Genomic DNA, 20,986 nt, shown 5'->3' on the forward strand with positions numbered 1-20,986 from the left:
TCCTGTTTTTTTTGTTTTGTTTTGTTTTAAATAAATGTGGAACTGATCACATTCTGAATGAAAATGCACTTTCCATAGAGAAAAAAACCATTTATTCAACATATGTAGAAAATTATATATTAGGATTGTGCTACTAATTTTTACATCAGAGAACATCAAAGTGGAATTAAGACTTTTAAGGCAAAGTGTTGAATTGCATTCACAAAACGTGCAGGAGGTCCATCTAGTGGTATTACAAGTCCGGGTTTGGTTGGTCCCTTCACTCATCAGGATGGGTTGATTATTGAGATGACCTGACAGGCCCTTTCATAACTAAAAGAACTGTATACTTATTTCACCTCATCTGCTAATGCTCTCTGTGTGTAGTGTGTGCTGCGGTTCGGTCTGTGCTTATTGAGATTTTTTGGGTTCGTCTGGAATGCTCTGGGTCAGGGGGGTCATGCTCAGCAGAAGTGTGTGTCGCTCATAGGCTTTCGTCTCACGGAACTTCTCGTCTGTGCCGTGTAGCCGATCCAGGACTCCCAGGACGCCGTAACACTGATTAAACCTGCAGAAACAGACAGTACAATTTCATTCTAATCAGTCTCGGGATCAAAACAGACTGTGTCTGCTGCCGCCATGTCTTACTTCAGGTGGTGAAAGTCGTGGAACTCTGGGGAGGGCAGGAAGGGGAGGTGGTATCCGCAGTGGGAGATGGTGGTGACCAGCAGGGCCAGGGTGAACCACAGGCAGGTGGTGCTCAGGTGGGACCTCAGCAGCACCGGACCCACCAGGGCAGGAAGCATGTTGGAGAGCTGAAGCACACGAAGGGTTACGCAACGAAGACGTTCGTTTTCTCAGAAATGAAAGTAAAAAATCCTGCTGACTTTTTCTGTTTCTCCTCTTTTTAACTACAGACATCTTAACTCCCAAGACCCCGAAGATGCACGGACCTTATACTACCTTAACAAGGGCAATGTCTCGAAAGGCTTGTTCAGTGTATTTTACACTTGAGTGCTGCTTCAAGCAGAAGTACTTATGTCACAAATTCACCTTTAACTTTCATTTACTGATCACAGATTTGCGATATAGTTTACAACAGGTTCCATTGAACCATAAAACAGGTTTCAGAGCAGAAGGGAACAATTTCAATACTACAGGAGGATTTACAGAGAGTGTCACAATAAGTGGTCACATTAGCCCCAATAAAATAGCTGTCAAGCATGTGATCACAGCAGTAGGGAGAGAGAGAGAGAGAGAGAGACTGTAATGGAGCCATTCACTATTGTCATCATAAGCAGTTTCATGAGATGATCGAAGGAAAAGCAGCAACAAATTTTCCTAGACTGTTGGAAAACCAGGCCCAACCAATACGGTTTACAGTTAAGTTAATCACAGAAAAGATGAAAATTATTTTGTTTATGATTGTTTCATTTTTGCTTAGTCGTTGGTTTTGTTCCTCAAGGTAAAGAGTGTCAATAAAAGAAAAATATATAAATGTTTAGGCTTGTTAACTGGTACAATTTTAACATCACTGCTTTCTGGTGAACGCTCCTTCATTTGAGTCACTAGGACCTGATCCTCCTCCCTTTATTTTTCTAAATATTTCAACTGAAATCGTACATAAAGCAATACGCTGATATCCAGTATCCCCTAATGCCGCCATCTCAACATACAATGCCAATTTTATTGAGTAAGCAAGAATCAAAATAGATATTTTTCCGAGTTCGTTTTTTATGTCAAAAGCGAAGAGGTAAATTGTTAAGATTATAGGTGTGAGAGAGATCAGAAGAAGAACGCAGCTCACCACATGTTCAAGAGGATGAGCGTACAGGGCCACCACGCCAACAGGTGCTGTCCACTCATGGTGGATCTTGTGGACATGCTTATAAATGGCCGGGTGGTGGAATAACCTGCAGTGGATTGTATTTGAAAGTGAAGTGATTGTCATTGTGATACATAGCAAGCACAGCACATGGTGCACACAATAAATTGTGTCCTCTGCTCTGAACAAATTCTGTCCACTTTAAAATAAGCATCAAACCCATTTCACTTCATCAAATGTTCTGCCCGTCTCAATTTAATTTGCTGTAATGGGAAGTGAGAGTTCTGGATAATTCCTGTTACAGGAAGAGGTCTAGGCGGTCAAACCACAAGGCAAAAATAAAGCATGCAGTTAAAGGTTGGTAGGCAATATGAAGGGTTAGTTTATTCTTTTAAAGTATTCGGAGCAAATCTGGAGTGTAGCACACAGGAAAGTGACGCTTTAAACCAGACATAAATGATCTCGATTTGAACAAAAAATCTCAAATCATTGAAGACAAGATGCATTTAGTTATATAATTATTTCAGCAGCCTTGTTCTACACTATCAGGTTTTACGTGTCTGCGTGTACCTGTGTGAGTAGTAGAAGAGGATCTCCTCTAGCAGGCCACATATGCTGAGCTCCAGCAGCACCCAGTGGAAGTGAGGGAGCTGGGGGGAGATGGGGTCTCCAGTAGCCTGCATGATCATGTACGTCACAAACACCATAGGGGCAGAGTAGAACAACTGGTTTCTCAATACAATCTTTATTGCATGATGTAGGTGCGCTGAGTCAACCTGTAACACACACGCACACACACACACACACACACACACAGTGGTGCTTCAGACACATTTTATCACAAATACTTTAACTTAGTACAGAAAACATGTAGAGTGAGGCAAAAACGTATTTGGCAGCCACCGATTGTGCAAGTTGTCCCACTTAAAAATATAATTTCTGTAACTTTAACTTCAACTGTGAGAGACAGAATATTAAAAAACCCAGGAATCACGCCCTAATGTACATTAACTTCTACTTCTGTATGTGCCTATGACCATGCACTCTGTGTATCGGCTCAAAATCTGATCAGTGTTTGTGTTCTCAGTACATAAGAGAATATTCCAAAAAGAAACTGATGCTATAGCTATAGTTTGCATCAGCTATAGAAATGCTGAAAACATACACTTCCTAATATTAATAAATTGTATTACTGACAGTCATCCACGACCAATACTACAAACACACAGCAAGTGAGGTTATTAAGGATAATACAGACACTAAGCATATGAGATATATATATATATATATATATCTCTCTCTCTCTCTCTCTCTCTCTCTCTCTCTCTCTCTAGAGGTGTGAACTTTCACTGGTCTCACAATTCGATTCAATTACGATTATCAATGCCTCGATATCAATGAGTTGCAATGCATCCCATAAATTTTCTACATTGTCACGTGTTTTTTCCAAATACAAGAGTTGAGGTCTCGTACACCTGTGTGGACGTTTTGGTTTGCTACAATGAGCAGAAAAACTGTCGGCGTCAGGTAAGCGTGGACTAAAAACAGACTGTTTTTCTGCTCATTAGAAGAAAATCGAAAAGATTGAATGCAGCACACATGGTGCTTGCCAGTACTCAGCACAAAAAATATGTTTTGTGGTTTTCCAAACTCCCGGTAAGACAATAATTTTGTGTTATAGGTCTCTGGACACTATGAAACTCCTACCCGGAGCAGCACTGTACTCAGATCAGGCAGCCACAGTCACTACTTTATAACAAGAATTTTTATGCCACTGACAGAAAATCACCAAGCAACATCATTATGATGTAATCAATTATGTTCTGCACTGCATTGATGCAGAACCATCCACGTCTGCATCACGATTCATCGATTATTGTCAACACCCCTAATATCTACAGCTATGCATATTAATAATAATCTCAGAGACTCCTGGTGTACCTACAGAGCCTGAAAATGACATGGTATGTGTTTCAACCCCGTGGAACTTGCACAGTTTAAGGAACTCTGCTGCAGACCTTCTGTGCCTGTAGGCTCAAATTCTTATATATTATATTATATTATATTATATTATATTATATTATGTGTGTCTATATACACTGCTCCAAATAAGACAAAAATAAAAAAACTGAATGAATGAAATATTCTTATTTAATACTTTGTTCTTTACATAGTCGAATGTCCTTGAAACAAAATCACACAAAAATTATCTATGGAAATAAAATTTATCAACCCATGGATGTCTGGATTTGGAGTCACAACAGCTTTTGTAATAATGTTTCAGTTCAAAACGAAACTGTCAAAGTATTCTAATATTCAAAGCTTGGTGAAGCCCATTGAATCTATTTTTACAAAGACATAAGTGTTGTCGCCTTGTCTTCTGAGCTTCACCTGTGACTAATAATGGATCAATAAGGTCTCAGGTGGGTATAGAAAGGACCCCAGTACACTAGACCTCTGCAAACATGCCTAAGATTAACCCTGAGACTAAAGTGTTGATTATCAAGAGGCTGAAGACCAGATCCACTGCGGATGTGGCAGACACCTTCAGTGTGTCTCAGCGTCAAGTAGGACAGAGGATAAAAAAAGATTTGAAGAGACTGGAGACGGTTTTGACAAGCCCAGGTCAGGCAGACCCTGCAAGACAACTGGTCGAGAGGACCGTTTGTTGGCTCAAAAATCCAGCCCACCCCATTTTCCACTGCAGCAGAGCTCCACGAGACCTGGTCATCTGCAGTCCTGTGTCAACCAGAACAGTTTGACGGATTGTCCCGAAATGGCCTCCATGGTCGAATCAGTGCCCAGAAGCCAGCAAACAATTGAAAAACCGTGTGGCGTTTGCCATGGCCCACAGCCTGCTAAAAGGATGGACACTGGAAAAGTGGCAGAAGGTGGATTTTTCAGATTAATCTTCTGTTGAATTACACCACAGTCACCACAAATATTGCAGGAGACCTTCTGAAGCCCACATGCATCAGCGATTCACCCAGAAAACAGTGAAGTTTGGTGGTGGAAAAATCATGGTCTGGGGTTACATCCAGTATGGGGGTGTGCCAGAGATCTGTAGGGTGGAAGGCAACATCATTTAATCTGTCTTGATTAAATGATAAATCTTTTTTTTTCAGTGAAACTAATTCATTTCAATGCATTAAACATCATTTGGTAGGGTTTTAGCTTTTCATATGAGCTATTTCAATTGATTCATTAAAAGTCAGGTTAATAGCTGGTGTTTCTACTAAATAGATAAGCGACAAGACTTTTGCCAGGGACTGTATAATTATGTTTGAAACTAACAACTGATTTTTATGAAGTTATGTAAACATATCAAAGTGATTAATGAAATCTTACCAGTGAAAGTTGTGCTCCCTGGTTCACGGAAAATTTATAAGGCAAAATAATGCTTATTATTTCATACATACATTGAACTGAACTGAACTCTCAACCCTCCATTAGCTGGTCTAATCCACTAACCACCGAGCCAGGCTAATGCATAAATGTGCATCTGTGTACACCATGTCAAGTTTATTACATTTTGGATGTGCGATATCCCCTACCCCTGTACACACAAAGGTAAGAGGTCTGTGGACTTCACCTCTAAATGAAGTCTATGTTACCTAAGCCAATAACACCTTATCTTATCTGATCTCTGCAGGCTGGTTACTATCATTGTGGTTGGTAGGTTCATTAGAAATTATCAGGTAAGGACAGAAAATCGGAACACACGTGTGAGCACCATGTCAGACCTTTGCTACCACAACAACAGCGTTGCTCAACCCTCACAGAAGCACGACCATCTCGGCTCCGTTTGGCAGAGTTCACAACCTTTCCTGGTGTACCAGCAGCCAGAACATTTTATCAGGATGAGCTGAAAGGTCAGAAGCTGATGTGTGGTGTAGCAGGATAAGAACTGAAAAAACACCTGAGCTCCAAAAACAAGGAGAGGTCAGTGACACTGTCACCACACAAGGCAGATGGGGGGGGCGGGGGGCGTAAAACGAGCTGTTGTTGAAATTAGGTGCAATGTTCAAGGTATAAGAGGCGGGTGTGCGTGAGTGAGTGACTCTTTCCAGGCCAAAATAATGTTCAAAATGCGAGCGGACGTGAGGTGCATGTGGTTGCCTCGCGACTGTGTGGAGCGTGTGATTACTGCAGGTCTAATCAGACCATAGTTCATTCCATCTGAATGCAGTGACATGAGTCACTATATTCAAGGGAACTCACTAGTCAATGTGATACACATGCACTTCAAACTCCGAAACTGTGGTTCCGTGCGATAGAGCACTCAATATTCTCTATAGGGTTGACTTTGGGTCCAGAAATCATTTTTTGTGCATTCAGGTTCAGGTGTGAACCTGCCGCAGTGTGCTGTGTGTAGTGACATCATCTTTGAGCACTCAGCTATGTAAGGATAAACGGTCACATCATTATTTATATATTTCCTCCAATTTGTACTTAAGCAGTGATACACAGTTTATTTATTTTTTTTAGATTAGTGTAACAGTTTTGTGTGCGTCTTCTATGCAAACTGTACATTTTTTCTATGAAAGCTGTACATCTACGTGTGTGTGTGTATATATACCGGGTTGTTTTTGTCCAGTTGAATGCGGTAGCGTGTGATGAACGAGGGTTTTCCTGTAGTATCAGCAAGCATGAAGATTCCATTAAAGAGCCAGAACATCCCTGTAGGAACCAGCATCGTTCCTGCCACAGAAGACACAACAGGCTCTCAAGCTCTCAATCCCTATATACACACAGCCTGCACTTGTAAAACACATGCACAAAAATAGCATCTTCAGAAATGCAATCTTGCACCTGGAACACATACGCAAACATTCATTTAAAAAAAGAACTGAAGTCACCTCCTTCATTTGTGGTAAAGCACATACTGATATCAGGGCAGCCGGCATGTTCCATTGTTAAAGCAGCGTGTGTGTGTGCGTGTGTGTGTGTGTGTGTGTGTGTGTGTGTGTGTGTGCATGCATGAGTGCGACTGCACATTGGCTTGCATATAAAAGCAGAATCAAAGGCTGATTTACAAAGAGGCAAAAACATATGAGGCAGGGGCGAGTGTGTGAGCTCTGCACTGCCCATGGTGGAACTCACCTACAAAGAACAGCGATGCCTCTTTGCCCTGGAAGAGCAACAGAAGCTTGCTCCACTGAGTCTGCCAGAAGTCTCCGGAAGCCCCCCAGAAAGACTGCAGGTGCCTGAGTAACACACGCACACACACTTTGTTAGAAGGTCAAATGAAAATGTCATTGTTATAGATATGCAGATCACACAGGAACAGCTGTCTGCAACCAAAACGTGTTTTTATGACTGAATTTAATTGAATTGAAATCGGATGTATGTGTCCAGCGGTTTGAATACCACATCAGGGAGTTCCGGAATGCCACCAGGAAAAACAATCCAGACCCAATGATGAATGCGGCTTTCCTCACCGAATCCCATAATCCTCCCTGAGAGGAACAAGAACCCAGCAATGATCAACATAATCATGAAAATGTGAACTGTCCCTGATGCTCCCCTGTAATATGGTAAATAAATATATACACACAACCACAACCAGTCAAATGTTTTGATGCATCTACTCATTTATGGGTCATTGCATTGTTTCCATATAGAACACAACTGAAGGCACAGGACTATGAAATAATACATGTGAGGTTATGTAATAAACAAAAGATCTTTTTTTTTGGTTACACACATTCACATATTTTATATATATATATATATATATATACACACACACACACACACACACACACACACACACACACACACACATACATACATACACACACATGTGCATATATGTGTATATCATATCCTAATTTATCTAAACATTAACTTTAAAGCAATAAATACCCATATAACTTATAAATCATATCTTAATATAGATATAGATAACCCAACTATTAATAGATTATACAGTTCAGAAACATGGGAAACACCAGAGGATCACATTTTGTTTGAGGTACAGAGACTACAATATTACATGACACATTTTAATATCAGTAGCTGCGATTGAAATTCAACACAATGATAATGATTAAATTTAGTTTCTAACTTGCTTTAATATATAATCAGCACTGTGCTAATTTAGGCTAAATAACATTTAATTATGAAATATTTAGTACTTTAAATGATCATGACATACAACGCAAATAGTGCAGCAATCCACTGAAAATGATGTGGAATTAGTCTTTACACATTATTGCTTATGATTTGTCATATTACAAATGATCATAAAGTGTTTCCACTGCTGCCACATCCCACCTAGAGTTATACACTCATCAAAAACAGACCTGAAAATGCTTCATTTGATCTCACAATGCTTAAGGACAGGAAACTAGTCACAATCTAAACAGATATTTCCAGTGTATACAGAAAGTCCCGGCGATCTCCACGCACAGCTTCAAAGATCAGGGTTCGAGTTGAAGCGCTCGCAGTGGGGCCTGTAAAGCAGGTAATCCCCCACACAAGAGCAGCCTGTTCTAACGTAATTCATGCAGGAGTAGACATGCCGTGGTGGAACCCTCACACACACACACACACACACACACACACGCAGGACAGTTATATTTTACACCCCGGGTTATAAAATGGGTCTTACCTGGTTACGGTACTGGTGGTCCACCTGGGACACGGCGGTCTGTTGCGGGGTCATGTCTGCAAGAAACAGTTCCATTCATTCCTCTCATATGAGCACACAGATTCCCACGCTGCGAAAAAGTGAGCAACCTGCCGAGCTGCCTGCAGAAACGAGCGTCTGCGCAAGTGGAAACTGCCCCCCCCCCACACACACAGCAGCACTTTTTCCAGTCACCCCCCGAACCCCACTCACTTCTGCACACAAGTGGACGTAAGCAAGGCTAAAGGTCACTGTTAACAACAAAAATCCATTTTCCATGGTCTACAGGGAGAAGCCAGGAATACACGAGAAATAAACTCGCGGTCCTGCCCGAGCTGCTGCTTCACACGCAGTACAGAGGCGAGAGATTAAGAAACGTACACGGACAATACTTTAAACGTCGACATAAAGCACGATTATCGGCCATAAAAGTCCGACGCGAGAGAGGAACGGGCCCACGTTTACCGGGAACGGAGCTGAACGGCGCGGCCTGGAATGTGACAGCCTGCTCCCGCTGCTCCCGGTTTGTTTACAGCCTGGACCGGCGCCATGAGCGGCTCCTGATAGGCGGGCTCACGGTCACGTGGCGCGGCCGGAGGCCACGTGCTGATCCGCGCGGAAAACCGGGAACGGTTTTCACAGCATTCCACAATATTCCCAAACCAGACGGCAATAAAACGGAGAAACATGTTTTAATCAGGCCTCCATGCTGGTGAATAATAAATAGCAGACAATTATCCATAAAATGAGATTTAAATCCAAAATATTACACACACTGATCTATATCTATGACCTTTTGATATACATTGATAAAATGTATATTTTTTATTAGTCATTAGGACTTATAGACCACATGGGTGGTCTGTAACTCCTTACATATATTTTAATAAAAAACTGACCTCTGAAAGACTGCATGGCTACCAATTAATCTACTGTTAATTACATTTGTAATAACCATAAAACGATATGCAAGTAAATATGAAAAGTTAATTGCAGAATTTAAAAGGTATTGCAGCACGAAAAAAAAAAAAAAAAAAGCAAGCAGCCTCGGGCATCTCAACATCAAACGTTTGATCTGCAGAAAGCGCAGTTAAGGTCAGAAAATACCATAAGTCTGTGACAGCGATCCACAGCTCGCCCACATCCTGTCATATTATTCAGGCAGCTCGACTGTCTGCATCAAACACACATGTAGCTGCTCTTGGACAAACCTGAATTTTATCAGATTCTTATTTCATTCATTAGAATATGAAACATTATGACATTATTTAGAAAACTATGGTATAAAAACATGATATACATTTGCAAAGAACAAGAGTTTTATTTTTGTTTATGTAATATGACACATAACATGATCTTTGGAGCTTGACCTACAACTGTCTTTCCACGTTCTTCACGTCGTTCGTATGTCATGCACATATGTAATGTAGAATTAATTCTGAGCTTTTTCTGATTTGCTGATGCAGGTGTGACTATTGAGGGATGGGAGCAAGAGAGATATTCATTATCTAACAACACATCTGGCCAGTTGCATCGCTGCATGAGAGGGACAATTTAGCCTCACATTATCTCAGGAATTTCAACATTCAACTGGGAATGCATGTTAATTTTTTGTTTCAAGTCACAGAAATTCTTGATTTCAGTTCTTGATTTTTTCCATTTTTGAGTGATTGGCCTGTATAATTATCCATGATGATATTTAGATAGAATTCCAGTATGCAGTGTGTGTGTGTGTGTATTTACTGTTGGCTAGTTTGCCTATGGCATAAGGCACAAGCAGCATTGTAAGAAGGTGACAAGTTGTGGTCTATGTGAATCATTGGCCAGATGCGAACACTGAAACTTCACACTTCTGTTTACAGGAAGTAAGAAGAATTTCCAGTCATTGTAGCCGAGCGATAAGTGCCAACATGTATGTCACTTTGCCTCCGATTACCCAAAATGATTAAACATCTCTTTGTTGTCCTGATACTTGAAGCATGTGGATTCACAGAAGGCAATGATAGTTTTACCGGTGAGTGGGGCTTCAGATGCTCTTGTTCGTTTCAGGGGGCTGAAATGATCTTTAGTGTGCTCTGTTCTGTTTGAGGTGAAGTGATTCATGTGGCTCCAGGTAGTGATGTGAGTTTGAAGTGTGTGTCCAGTGGGACCAGTGGGACCAGTTCTCCATTCTGGGACAGAATCAGTACAAATGGCAAGGAGCTGCTTTTTGAGAACACGGCGTATTTACTGGTGGAGAACTTTCAGCCGGGAGATAAAGGAACGTATAGATGCAGCACAAAGTCAAACAGTGTAACACTGGAGGAGAAGTCTGGTATGTTTGTGTGTGTGTAATTGTTGTAAATATAAATGCATGGTATAAGTTGTTTTGAATTATTATATAATTTATATGTTTGACTCTTCCAGCATCCCAAAGTGGCACGACACTGCTGTTCAGAAGAAGCGGCGAGCAGAAGGCACATCTGTTCTGTAAAATCCTGTCTGGCTCTGCATACAGAGGACAATGGAGCTGGAAACATCACGAAAACCAGAAACACAGTCAACCCATACAAGAGCAAACCAGAACGTTTGGGACCAGACTTGTACGAGATAGTAAGAGTGATAATGATTTCTCTCTGAGCATCTCTCCGGTGTGGTGGCAGGACGCAGGGCTGTTCCAATGTCTCATTGAGAAAGGTTGGCCTCCTCAGAAGACAACAGTGTTTAAGCTCATTCTTATTAAAGGTAAAGTGACTTTAAAATATTCTATCACACCCTCTAAACAGTCTTATGTCAAATCCAGGAGTGAGCAAAGATAGATGTCAAATGAAAGCCTTGATCCTTAAAATATGCAAAGAAAATATAATTGCTAAAGTGATTAAGAGCATTTATTCTATTCTATTCTATTCTGTGTTGTGTTGTCAGTGGAGGTTCAACCTCAGGTGCTGTTTGAGGGGGATTCGGTGGAATTGGTCTGCTATACTACAGCCAAGGACCTGAACGTTCGCCTTTGCTGGATTGAACTTGGTCATGACCACGAATCAGAACCATCAGACAACCATTACCATGCCAAGACGACAGGCAGCTCTTGTATCAATAAAGAAAATCACACATTTCACCAGACTGACATTAGAGCTGAGAAACGCTTGGCCTGCGTTGTCTTTTACAATGAAGAACTCAGAGCCCTGGTGGACCTCAGACTGAACGTGACAAAACGCAGCAACACCAATTCCCAATCCACACAACCCAGGGAACATTTCACCACCACAGCAAGTTCAAACTACAGCAAAACTCCCACAGCAGGGCTGGCCATGCGAGAAAAGACTCAACCAATAGCAGGTAAGCAGCTACTAAAAATACAAAGAAATTAATATTCGCAGCGTTTAAATTATAGTAGAATTAGAACCTCCCTGCAACATGGCCTGTAATTCATGATGTCTGATAATGAAATCTAACAAAATGACTTCTCATTCCACCAGAGCGGACACACAGGCTAATAACACTTCTCTGTGTCTCCTGCATTATTTCTGCACTTGTGCTTGTTCCGTGTGGCATGATCTTCTGTAAAAGACGATGTAAAGGTACGTGTTGTTCCAGTCTTTCTCCAAAGATGTTCTGCGGTGCAAAATTCTACCCTGACTATTTCAATTTACTGTACAAATCTAGACCAGCACATATCTTCTATATTTCTTTGTCTTGAGAAATAGTTGAATATATTTACTGGTATCTCCATTTGTCTAAAATCACCAAGGATGAACTTATTGTAAAATCTTGAATAATTGTTTACCTACTAGTCTATTTTCACAATAATGTTATTTGCAAAAAAATCTACATTGTTTTAACATGCCATTGCCATTCTTTTTTTCTTTCTTTTCTACATGATTGTATTACATTTGAACCAGCAATATTTCAGCCAGGAGGTTATGCCATTCTGTAGAAACGTTTAGATATCTGATGGCAGGACACAGAAAAACACTGTGACCACCTGCAAAACAAATTCATATCAGTACATTTATTTTAACATTTACGGCATTTATCAGACGTCCTTATCCAGAGCGCTTTACAATCAGTAGTTACACAAACTCGCTCAGAGTTAAGCGTCTCGCTCACAATGGAACCTGGGTCTTTTGGTTCTTAGGGGAGTTTTTACACCCTACGAGTCACAAAAATAATAATAAAAAAAAACAACTCTGTGAAAGAAATTTTGAGTGTTGTGTTTTATGCGTTATTCTGTTCTAAAGTTCTGCTCCTTCATGTAGATGTGAAAAGTGAGGAGCAGACTTTATCTCGGAATGAGAGTGTGGTGTACACTGAGGTACATTTCAAAACAAGAAAAGGTCTGTATCTGAGAAGACTACACTACACTGAGAAGACTGCAGCATTTAGCTGACTTTTATACTGTAAAACAACACAGATTTTGTCAAGGTTCACAATGTGTGCAGACAGTAAGAAAAAGCATGATCATTTTGCTTTGTTAGATTGCTTTCACAATACGCTGTACTTTAACAAAATCATGCTGTGCACTACATAATAGAACTTGCAACTGGACTCATGTTATTTGTATGTATAACTAATTATAATTTCAGTAGAAAATATACACAGACCCAGCCAGTCAAATGAAAATGTATTCATATGCCTTAATAACGATATGCAATATGATTTGATGCGCATTTCTTAGTCGTAAGTATTCCGCCTCATTAGTTGCTAATTAAAATGTGTTTTACCCTCAGACTCAGGCGTGACTCCAGTCCAGTCAGATACTGTGGTTGTGAGTCTTCTTCTCTCACGTCATGTCACTGATTTAAAGTTTAGTCCAGGAATGCGGTGGTCTGACTTGTATTTATTTGCTTGTGTTTAGGGAGAAGATGAGCTGACTAAGCTGGAGGAGGAGGAAGAAACTGCTGTTATATATGCTGGTTTAATTTTGCACCAGAAAGAGAAATAAATATTACTCATTAAACCTCAGTGCTTTTTACAATTTTAAAAATAATTTCACTTAAACTTGTTTCAGTCTTTAAAAAAAGACAGCATATTTTCTGTGTGTTAATTTAAATATATATATATATATGTGTGTATTAAAATGTAATGATAACATTGAGTATTGTTTAAATGTAAAAACCAATGAACATGATCCATTTAGACAAGAGCCTTTGCTGCAGTAAAGTTAATTAATTAAAATAACAAATGGTCTCTGGATTTGTAATGCAAATGAAAAATATATCTTACATCTGAAATGAGCACACACACACACACACACAGATATATGTGTGTGTGTGAGTGTGTGTTTCTATATATATATATATTTTTGTGTGTGTGTGTGTGTGTGGGTGAGTGTGTATCTATATATGTATGTGTTTGTGTGTTTGTATGTATATACATATTTGTATTTACGAATAGAGTATATAGATTCTTTTACTCCGTTAATTTTATTATTTTAGAATAGATGCAGTTTACCTGCCGGATGCCAGTTCTTTGTGGTTTTGATGGCTTCACAGTTACTGACATCTAGTGGCCAAATGTCTACATTACAGCAAACCTTTCGGTTTCGAGCACATGTTGCATCGACACACACCGATCAACCGTAACAGCGTCAAAGGTGAAGGGAATTACATTCATAATCTTGTTAGAATGGCACTGGCAAACGTGCGACGTTATCATGGGTTAGCCAAGTGTCACTTCCCTCTTTCAGCAGGGCAATGCATCCTGGTACAGTACTGGTATGAGCTGCAATGTGTAAAAAATCTATGATTAAAGGTAAGAAAGATAAAAACAAAAAGTGGTAGTAGCCCAGTGAGTAACACACTCTGAACCTGAAGACCCAGGTTTAAACTTAACTTACTACCATTGTGACCCTGAGCAAGACACTTGACCCCGAGTGTCTCCAGGGGTAACTACTGATTTGCAAGTTGCTCTGAGTACAGGCATCTTATAAATTGCGTAAATTAAATGTAAATGCAAAAACCCTACTGTCATACATCAGTGGTTATACATCATTTTTGTTTCTCCATGTACCACCATCATGTCCTGCATTGACCTCCCAATGGAGGGTGGCAGAGTTTTACCGTGCAAACTATCATGCAGTTTGAGAGCAAAATGTGTCCCATTAAGAAATAAACAAAACAATCAGAAACGATTACATCATAATCACCTCTAATTGAACATTGAACTGTGTAGAAGGTAGAAAGAGTGATGATGATTTCTCTCTGCATATCTCTCCAGTGTGGTGGCAGGCTGTTTCAGTGGCACATTAAGAGGAGCAAAACTGGTCTGTTGTGGAGAAGATGGATCTCTCATTCAGAATGAATGTCTATCAGACATTCTAACTTTTACACCGGATGCCCTTCATGACACAACCCTCCACATTTAGGCTTGAAACTGACACCAACAAACCCACTGTCATGTGCATTTTCAGTGTCTAGGTTATCAGTAATTTTATCTAAGGAATGAATTAGTGATTAATTGTAGTAACATTTTAATTAATGTTAATCGGGAAGATTAAGACTTGTATTTTAGCATGCTATTTTGTTGGACTGTATTTTACTTTATTTATATTGCTTACATTACATATCATTATTTTGAAAGTTTTACTTGGTTCTCACAGAGTTTTGTCTGTTGATGTTGGCCATAATGTTTGAGTTTTGCTTCAGTCTATATCTGGTGTGGAGATTAAATATCCTGTGGTTTGTAGGGAAGGTTGTTCTCTTATTCAGACTGAGTGGCTGCCAGGCCCAATGCTGCTCAGATCTGATGCCAACCTGTCGAAAGGTGTAATCTACATGACTGACACAAGATTTGTTCATTGTATTGGTGATGGATGCCTTTGACTTTTGAACAGACCAGTTCCACCTCAACCCCCTCACAGGGTTACTGCGGTCGGGCAGACTAGACAAAATCAGCAGCCACAATCACACTTACTCCAGCAACAGCACAAAGCATCATTTAAACGATCACATTCAAGAGCACTTTCACATTCAAGTTCCTTCTTCTTCTGATATGTAAAAAAAACAAGACAGATGTCTCCAGCTCTGCTAGCTTGATGCCATGATATTGTTTTTCATCTGTAGAATACAGATGTACAGATGTCTGCATTTTGTCTTTCAGCAAACATTACGGTTTCTAACATTATTTACATTGCTTAAGTACAGAAACTATTACACTCTATTCTCAGTTGTTTTGGTGCTTTTCTCACAACAGGCATTTTTAAAAACACTCAGTGCAAATGGCAAGTGGCTGCAGGACAACTCTGTGAGTGGCCTTGAGTGGCCCAGACAGAGCTCAGACTTGAATCCGATTGAACATCTCTGTAGACATCTTAAAATGTGTGTGCACCGACGCTTCCCATCCAACCTGCTGCACGGAAGAATGGGCATACTCACCTGACTAGAGGTTGTGGGTATTGAACAAGCAGTTTGTCAGTGGTGCCTCCGACATTCGCTCTTTCATTGTGTCGCACCACTGCCCCATGACACGGTTTTAAGAACTTCAATTCTGTTGTGAGAAATACATCAAAGCATCTGAGAAAAACAATAAAAGCTGCTGTTGGTTTTTAATAATATTTTGCACAGTTCTGTATTGTGTCGTACTGTTTGTGTCGTACTGCTTCTTAGTTAAGTTAAGACGCTCTGAAGTCTGACTGAACGTATTTACCTGCTTGTGTTTAGGGGGGAGATGAGACACTGAACTGGATGAAGAGCCTGCTGTTATTACGCATCCCATAGAGAAATGCATGTTTCTTATAAACATGCCATGTTGGGTGAATGAGATGCATGCGCACTACATCATGAAATTGAGTGAGTTTTGATGAACAGAAAATAAACATGGCACAATGGTCAGAAACACACAAAACTGAAAACATGAAGCATGCAGCATACAGGGATCAACAATGCACAACATTTTATAGGGCCCTAATCACCCTGATTCTAAGCCAGAAGTAGCTGAAGGTGATTAAGACCCAGCACACATGTGAATGAGTTCTACCTGGTGGTCACAGGGCACCCAGGCATCACACAAATACATATGTTGGAACAGGACCAGGACCTAGACATTGAACAAGTTCAGATTCAGATCTATTTACAGTGTTTTGTTACAATCAATGGAATTAATCAAATGAATGAAAATAATATTTTTAGAATATTTAATCTTCTTGTTCTCAGTAAAAAATTGATTTCAGTAACATGCTAATGAAAATCGTGCTTGTAAATTAGATAGTCAGACAGACAGATAGATAGAGGTGGTAATGGAAGAGACAAAACTGGGTGTAATGAATTGCATAAATAGTTGCATATGCATAAAACAAATATTTGTGAATGTATATAAATGCAATGTAAGACCCAGAAACATTCTGCCATTCTCCTCACACCTCACAGTAACAAGAATGACATGAAGCATGGTAGCAGTTATTTATGTTTTCCTCACTTTTTGATGCAAAAAACATCTCAGTAAACTAAAAAATAACCAATGCACATATTTACACAAAAATAATTGTATTCAGTTTTGTATCAGTAATTAACAATTCACTCAATTCACATTTATAATTTGTGAACTGATTTTTTTGAAAGCACCTCTACTGTTGTTGCTATGGTTACTTTGCATGTTCTGCAGTGTTTGCCTGTTGCTGATGGGCTGCGGTTAATAATGAATTCAGGAAACTCTTCTCATTCCAGGAAGTAGAAGTATAATTGGTAGTCACTGATGCAGGGTGATGAGTGTCACTTCTAGTTTCCATTTTCCCATCTGATCTCACAAAATGATTAAACATCTTTCTGTTCTTTTGATTCTTGATGCATGTGGACTTGCAACAAGTAAAGGTGAGTTAGGCTTTACTTGTCTCGTTCACATGATAAAGAAATGACATTGAACTTAACCTCCGGACTGCTCTGTTCTGTTTGAGGTGAAGTGATTCATGTGGCTCCAGGTAGTGATGTGAGTTTGAAGTGTGTGTCCAGTGGGACCAGTGGGACCAGTTCTCCATCCTGGGACAGAATCAGTACGAATGGCAAGGAGCTGCTTTTTGAGAAGACAGCGTATTTACTGGTGGAGAACTTTCAGCCGGGAGATAAAGGAACGTATAGATGCAGCACAAACAGTGTAACACTGGTGGAGAAGTCTGGTATGTTTGTGTGTGTGTAATTGTTGTAAATATAAATGCATGGTATAAGTTGTTTTGAATTATTATATAATTTATATGTTTGACTCTTCCAGCATCCCAAAGTGACACGACACTGCTGTTCAGAAGCAGCGGCGAGCAGAAGGCACATCTGTTCTGTAAAATCCTGTCTTACTCTGCATACAGAGGACAATGGAGCTGGAAACGTCACAAAAACCAGAAACACAGTCAACCCATACAAGAGCAAACCAGAAAGTTTGGGACCAGACTTGTACGAGATAGTAAGATTGATAATGATTTCTCTCTGAGCATCTCTCCGGTGTGGTGGCAGGACGCAGGGCTGTTCCAGTGTCACATTAAGAAAAGTGGAAAGAAAACAGAGTTTGAGCTCAACCTTGTTCAAGGTACATTAAATTATATTTAATTAAATGTTAGTACTGTTTATTTCAATAATTTTTTTTCAGAATTTTATTTGAATTCATTTGTGATTTTACTTTGCTTAAATATTTTCATTATTTTATTCCAATTTTTTTACATTTATAATAAAAAGGTTTTCAATTTTTTTGCATATGTACAGAACTGTGAAACTTTGCCAAGTATAAAACACCCAGCTGTACCGAAGAAAGCTGTAGAACAAGCTGTAGAGCTGTAGAGCTCCGTCAGAACTAGGTTGCGATAGCAGAGCTGTGTGAAGACATTTCATTTTTTTTATCATGTCATAAATTAAGTCAATTTGTCTTTGAAGGTGATTATTTAAATGATTTAAACTGTGCTGTATGGTATAAAACGTGTTGGTGTCATCGTGGGTGCTGATTTAGTCTATTTTTGTCCTCAGTGGAGGCCAGACCGCAGGAGCCCTGTGAGGGGGGTGAGGTGGAACTTTTCTGCTCCACCACAGCTGAGGGCCAGTCTGTTCGCCTTTGTTGGATTAAACTTGACCATGGCCATGAATCAAAACTGCCGGGCAATCGTTACCGTGCCCAGACAACAAACAGCTATTGTGTCCATGGAAGAAATAACACATTTCACCAGACTGACATCAGAGCTGAGCAGCGCTGGACTTGTGCCGTCTTTCAAAACAAGGAACTCAGAGCCCTGGTGCCCTTCAGTCTGAATGTGAAAAAATGCAGAACAAGCTCCCCTTCCGAACAAACCACAGGATATTTTGTCACCAAAAGAGATACAGACTACAGCAAAACTCACACAGGTAAGGAAAATTACAAATTGTCACTGTCCTCCATTACACATCAGGTTAAAGGATGAAAGATACACAACTGAGTCACTTTGTCTTACTCTGATGTAAACGTTTTACAAGCTAATGCAACATTTTCAGATGGAGTTAAAAATATGAATAGAAGGGAACATATTTTTTATGTTTTAAATGTTAATTGTTAATATAAATTTTCTCATTTATAGTCAGTCTAAATAACATGTCAGAAATATTGCTGTGCTGTGCAGTACTTATCTGCCTTTAAGACTCCTTGTTCACATTATTAAATATAAACTAATCACAAGCATACAGTGCATCCGGAATCTATGCACAGGGCATCACTTTTCCCCCATTTTGCTATTACAGCCTTATTCCAAAATGGATTAAACTCATTTTCCTCTGAATTCTACACACAACAGCCCATAAAGACAACATGAAAAAAAGTTTACCTGAAGTTTTGGCAAGTTTATTAAAAATAAAAACTGAGAAACCACTACCACCCCACCCTAACCCCCGAAGGAGGCATGTGACCCCGTCCAACAGCACTGACCCAGAAGTAGGCAAAACCAAGGTAAAGCCGAGGCAGCCATGTTGGACACTGCAAACTCATTGTAGCTACACTCTTTGTGTAAGCCATTCCTGATTCTTCTTTATGACTCTTCCTGCCGACTGATTCTGAGGGAAAAAGGAATTTGATCAATTTTGGAATAAGGCTCTAATATAGCAAAACATGGAAAAAGTCATGTGCTGTGAATACTTTCACTGTATGTCAGTCAGTCACAATGGCATTAGGATGAAAGCTTATTTTTAAGAAGAAAGTATTTTTTACTATTTTAATATAAAATAGTACAAAACATTTAAAGCAGTCCATCTGAAAAGTAGTTACATTTGTATGTATATATTGTAATTTTACTTGATCATTATGTTTTCTGACTATCCTGTTTGGACCCTGTACAAACAACAGTCATCTGCATTTCATCTCTTCTCATCATCCTGCTACTTGTGGTTACCGGTGTGATGTGCTGTATAAGGAGAAGTAAAGGTTTGTCCTCTTCCTGTGAGACTGGCTTTGCAGTGATGGTTATATTAATATTCACACACTAAAGCAGACATGTTGTAAATGTCCAATCAGGAAGAATAAACTGGCACCTTTCATGGCTGCCCACTGCTTACTAAGGTGATGGGTTTAATGCACATATTGTTGTTTGCATTGTGTGCTTTGCTGCTGTGCTTCGCAATGACAATCAGTTCTCTTCACTTTATAAATAACGGCATACTGTTGCCTGGCATGTCTACGAACGTTCAAATGTTTTTTAAGGCTATTGTGTGTTGTCATTAGGGAAGAAGCCGCTGCCATCATTCCAGCAGGAGGACACCGTGGTCTATACTGATGTATGTTTTCAGAGGAGAACAGGTACATCTATTTGTCATGCCTCTGTGGGAAAGGAGGGGGTACAGGTGCATGACGTGGTGCAAAGAGGTTTTTAATTGCCAAAGGAAACACAGCTCATGGATTGAAAGCATGACAGAAAAACACTTATAACACACATCACATTGCATACATTAGACATTGAAATGAATGTGGGCAGTCAAAAACATAAATCTACTTCCAACTATCTAATTACACTTAAGTAAGGACACATGCAAGTAATTAGGAGACAAACCAGTGAGTTGGTGCCACTGTTGCATCACAATATGATGAGAACAATAAATAAAACCAACACTATTCTTTAAAATCAAGTCAGTCTTACACAGGCAGAATAAATTTTTCTGTAATGTTTAAATCTGAGTTTTCATTAATTGTACATTAGCACTGAAATACAATTAATACAATTATGTTAATGACGTAGCCTAATCTTCTTAATGCCTTTTCATTTCATCCAGATGCTGATCCTGCAAGTGTAAGTCAAGTCTAATGCTGTCTTTGTTAAGCTGGTTTGTGCAATGGAGTCTCACACACTGTATTTATCTGTTTATGTTCAGGGTCGAGGCCATGATACGAATAGAATGGGTGAGAAAGAAGATGCAGTTGTATATTATAGCTTGAAAATCCAAAACTGATGAGAAATATTAAGATACATGTGTCAAATGTGTTTATGTTTATGCATCATTAAAGTGTGTGTTGTAAAGCAAATTATCCGCAGCTACGTAAGCCATATGTTAATTTGTGTGTCTTGTGTGGCTACTGTCTTCAATTGATCCCCAATAAAGGCGTGGTTATACAGGTGGTGACCACAGACCACTTCTCAGTTT

The 20,986-nt window shown here is 39.7% G+C and overlaps 3 protein-coding genes across 8 annotated transcripts; 2 read left to right on the top strand and 1 right to left on the bottom strand.

Annotated features, from left to right (window-relative positions):
• Positions 1 to 75: 75 nt before the first annotated feature.
• faxdc2 (fatty acid hydroxylase domain containing 2) lies at positions 76 to 9,008 on the bottom strand. The gene is made up of 9 exons (XM_028983349.1): positions 8,904 to 9,008; positions 8,421 to 8,476; positions 7,175 to 7,263; positions 6,908 to 7,011; positions 6,384 to 6,505; positions 2,375 to 2,580; positions 1,787 to 1,892; positions 628 to 794; positions 76 to 547 (listed from the first exon to the last, which is right to left on the bottom strand). The coding sequence occupies exons 2-9, from the start codon at positions 8,472 to 8,474 to the stop codon at positions 391 to 393; spliced, it is 1,005 nt and encodes a 334-aa protein (XP_028839182.1). The 5' UTR covers positions 8,475 to 8,476; positions 8,904 to 9,008; the 3' UTR covers positions 76 to 390.
• Positions 9,009 to 10,191: 1,183 nt separating this feature from the next.
• On the top strand, positions 10,192 to 13,404 carry LOC114792921 (uncharacterized). Of its 6 annotated transcripts, XM_028984453.1 has the most exons (8): positions 10,192 to 10,452; positions 10,528 to 10,752; positions 10,845 to 11,162; positions 11,343 to 11,756; positions 11,897 to 11,998; positions 12,677 to 12,754; positions 13,148 to 13,185; positions 13,276 to 13,404. In XM_028984453.1, exons 1-8 carry the CDS (start codon positions 10,353 to 10,355, stop codon positions 13,360 to 13,362), a joined length of 1,362 nt encoding a protein of 453 aa, XP_028840286.1. In that variant the 5' UTR covers positions 10,192 to 10,352; the 3' UTR covers positions 13,363 to 13,404. The 6 variants fall into 6 exon arrangements, with proteins under 6 accessions (XP_028840286.1, XP_028840287.1, XP_028840290.1 ...); XM_028984454.1 differs by having other exon boundaries at positions 10,534 to 10,752; positions 13,148 to 13,324; XM_028984457.1 differs by having other exon boundaries at positions 10,572 to 10,752; positions 13,148 to 13,324.
• A 3,759-nt stretch (positions 13,405 to 17,163) lies between these two features.
• On the top strand, positions 17,164 to 20,985 carry LOC114792142 (uncharacterized). The gene is made up of 9 exons (XM_028983027.1): positions 17,164 to 17,224; positions 17,308 to 17,526; positions 17,619 to 17,794; positions 17,855 to 17,927; positions 18,359 to 18,730; positions 19,698 to 19,775; positions 20,073 to 20,147; positions 20,618 to 20,634; positions 20,717 to 20,985. The coding sequence occupies exons 1-9, from the start codon at positions 17,164 to 17,166 to the stop codon at positions 20,792 to 20,794; spliced, it is 1,149 nt and encodes a 382-aa protein (XP_028838860.1). The 3' UTR covers positions 20,795 to 20,985.
• The last annotated feature ends 1 nt before the right edge of the window (position 20,986 follows it).

This window comes from Denticeps clupeoides, chromosome 6 (assembly GCF_900700375.1).
Source record: "Denticeps clupeoides chromosome 6, fDenClu1.1, whole genome shotgun sequence".
Classification (NCBI taxonomy): Eukaryota; Metazoa; Chordata; class Actinopteri; order Clupeiformes; family Denticipitidae; genus Denticeps; species Denticeps clupeoides.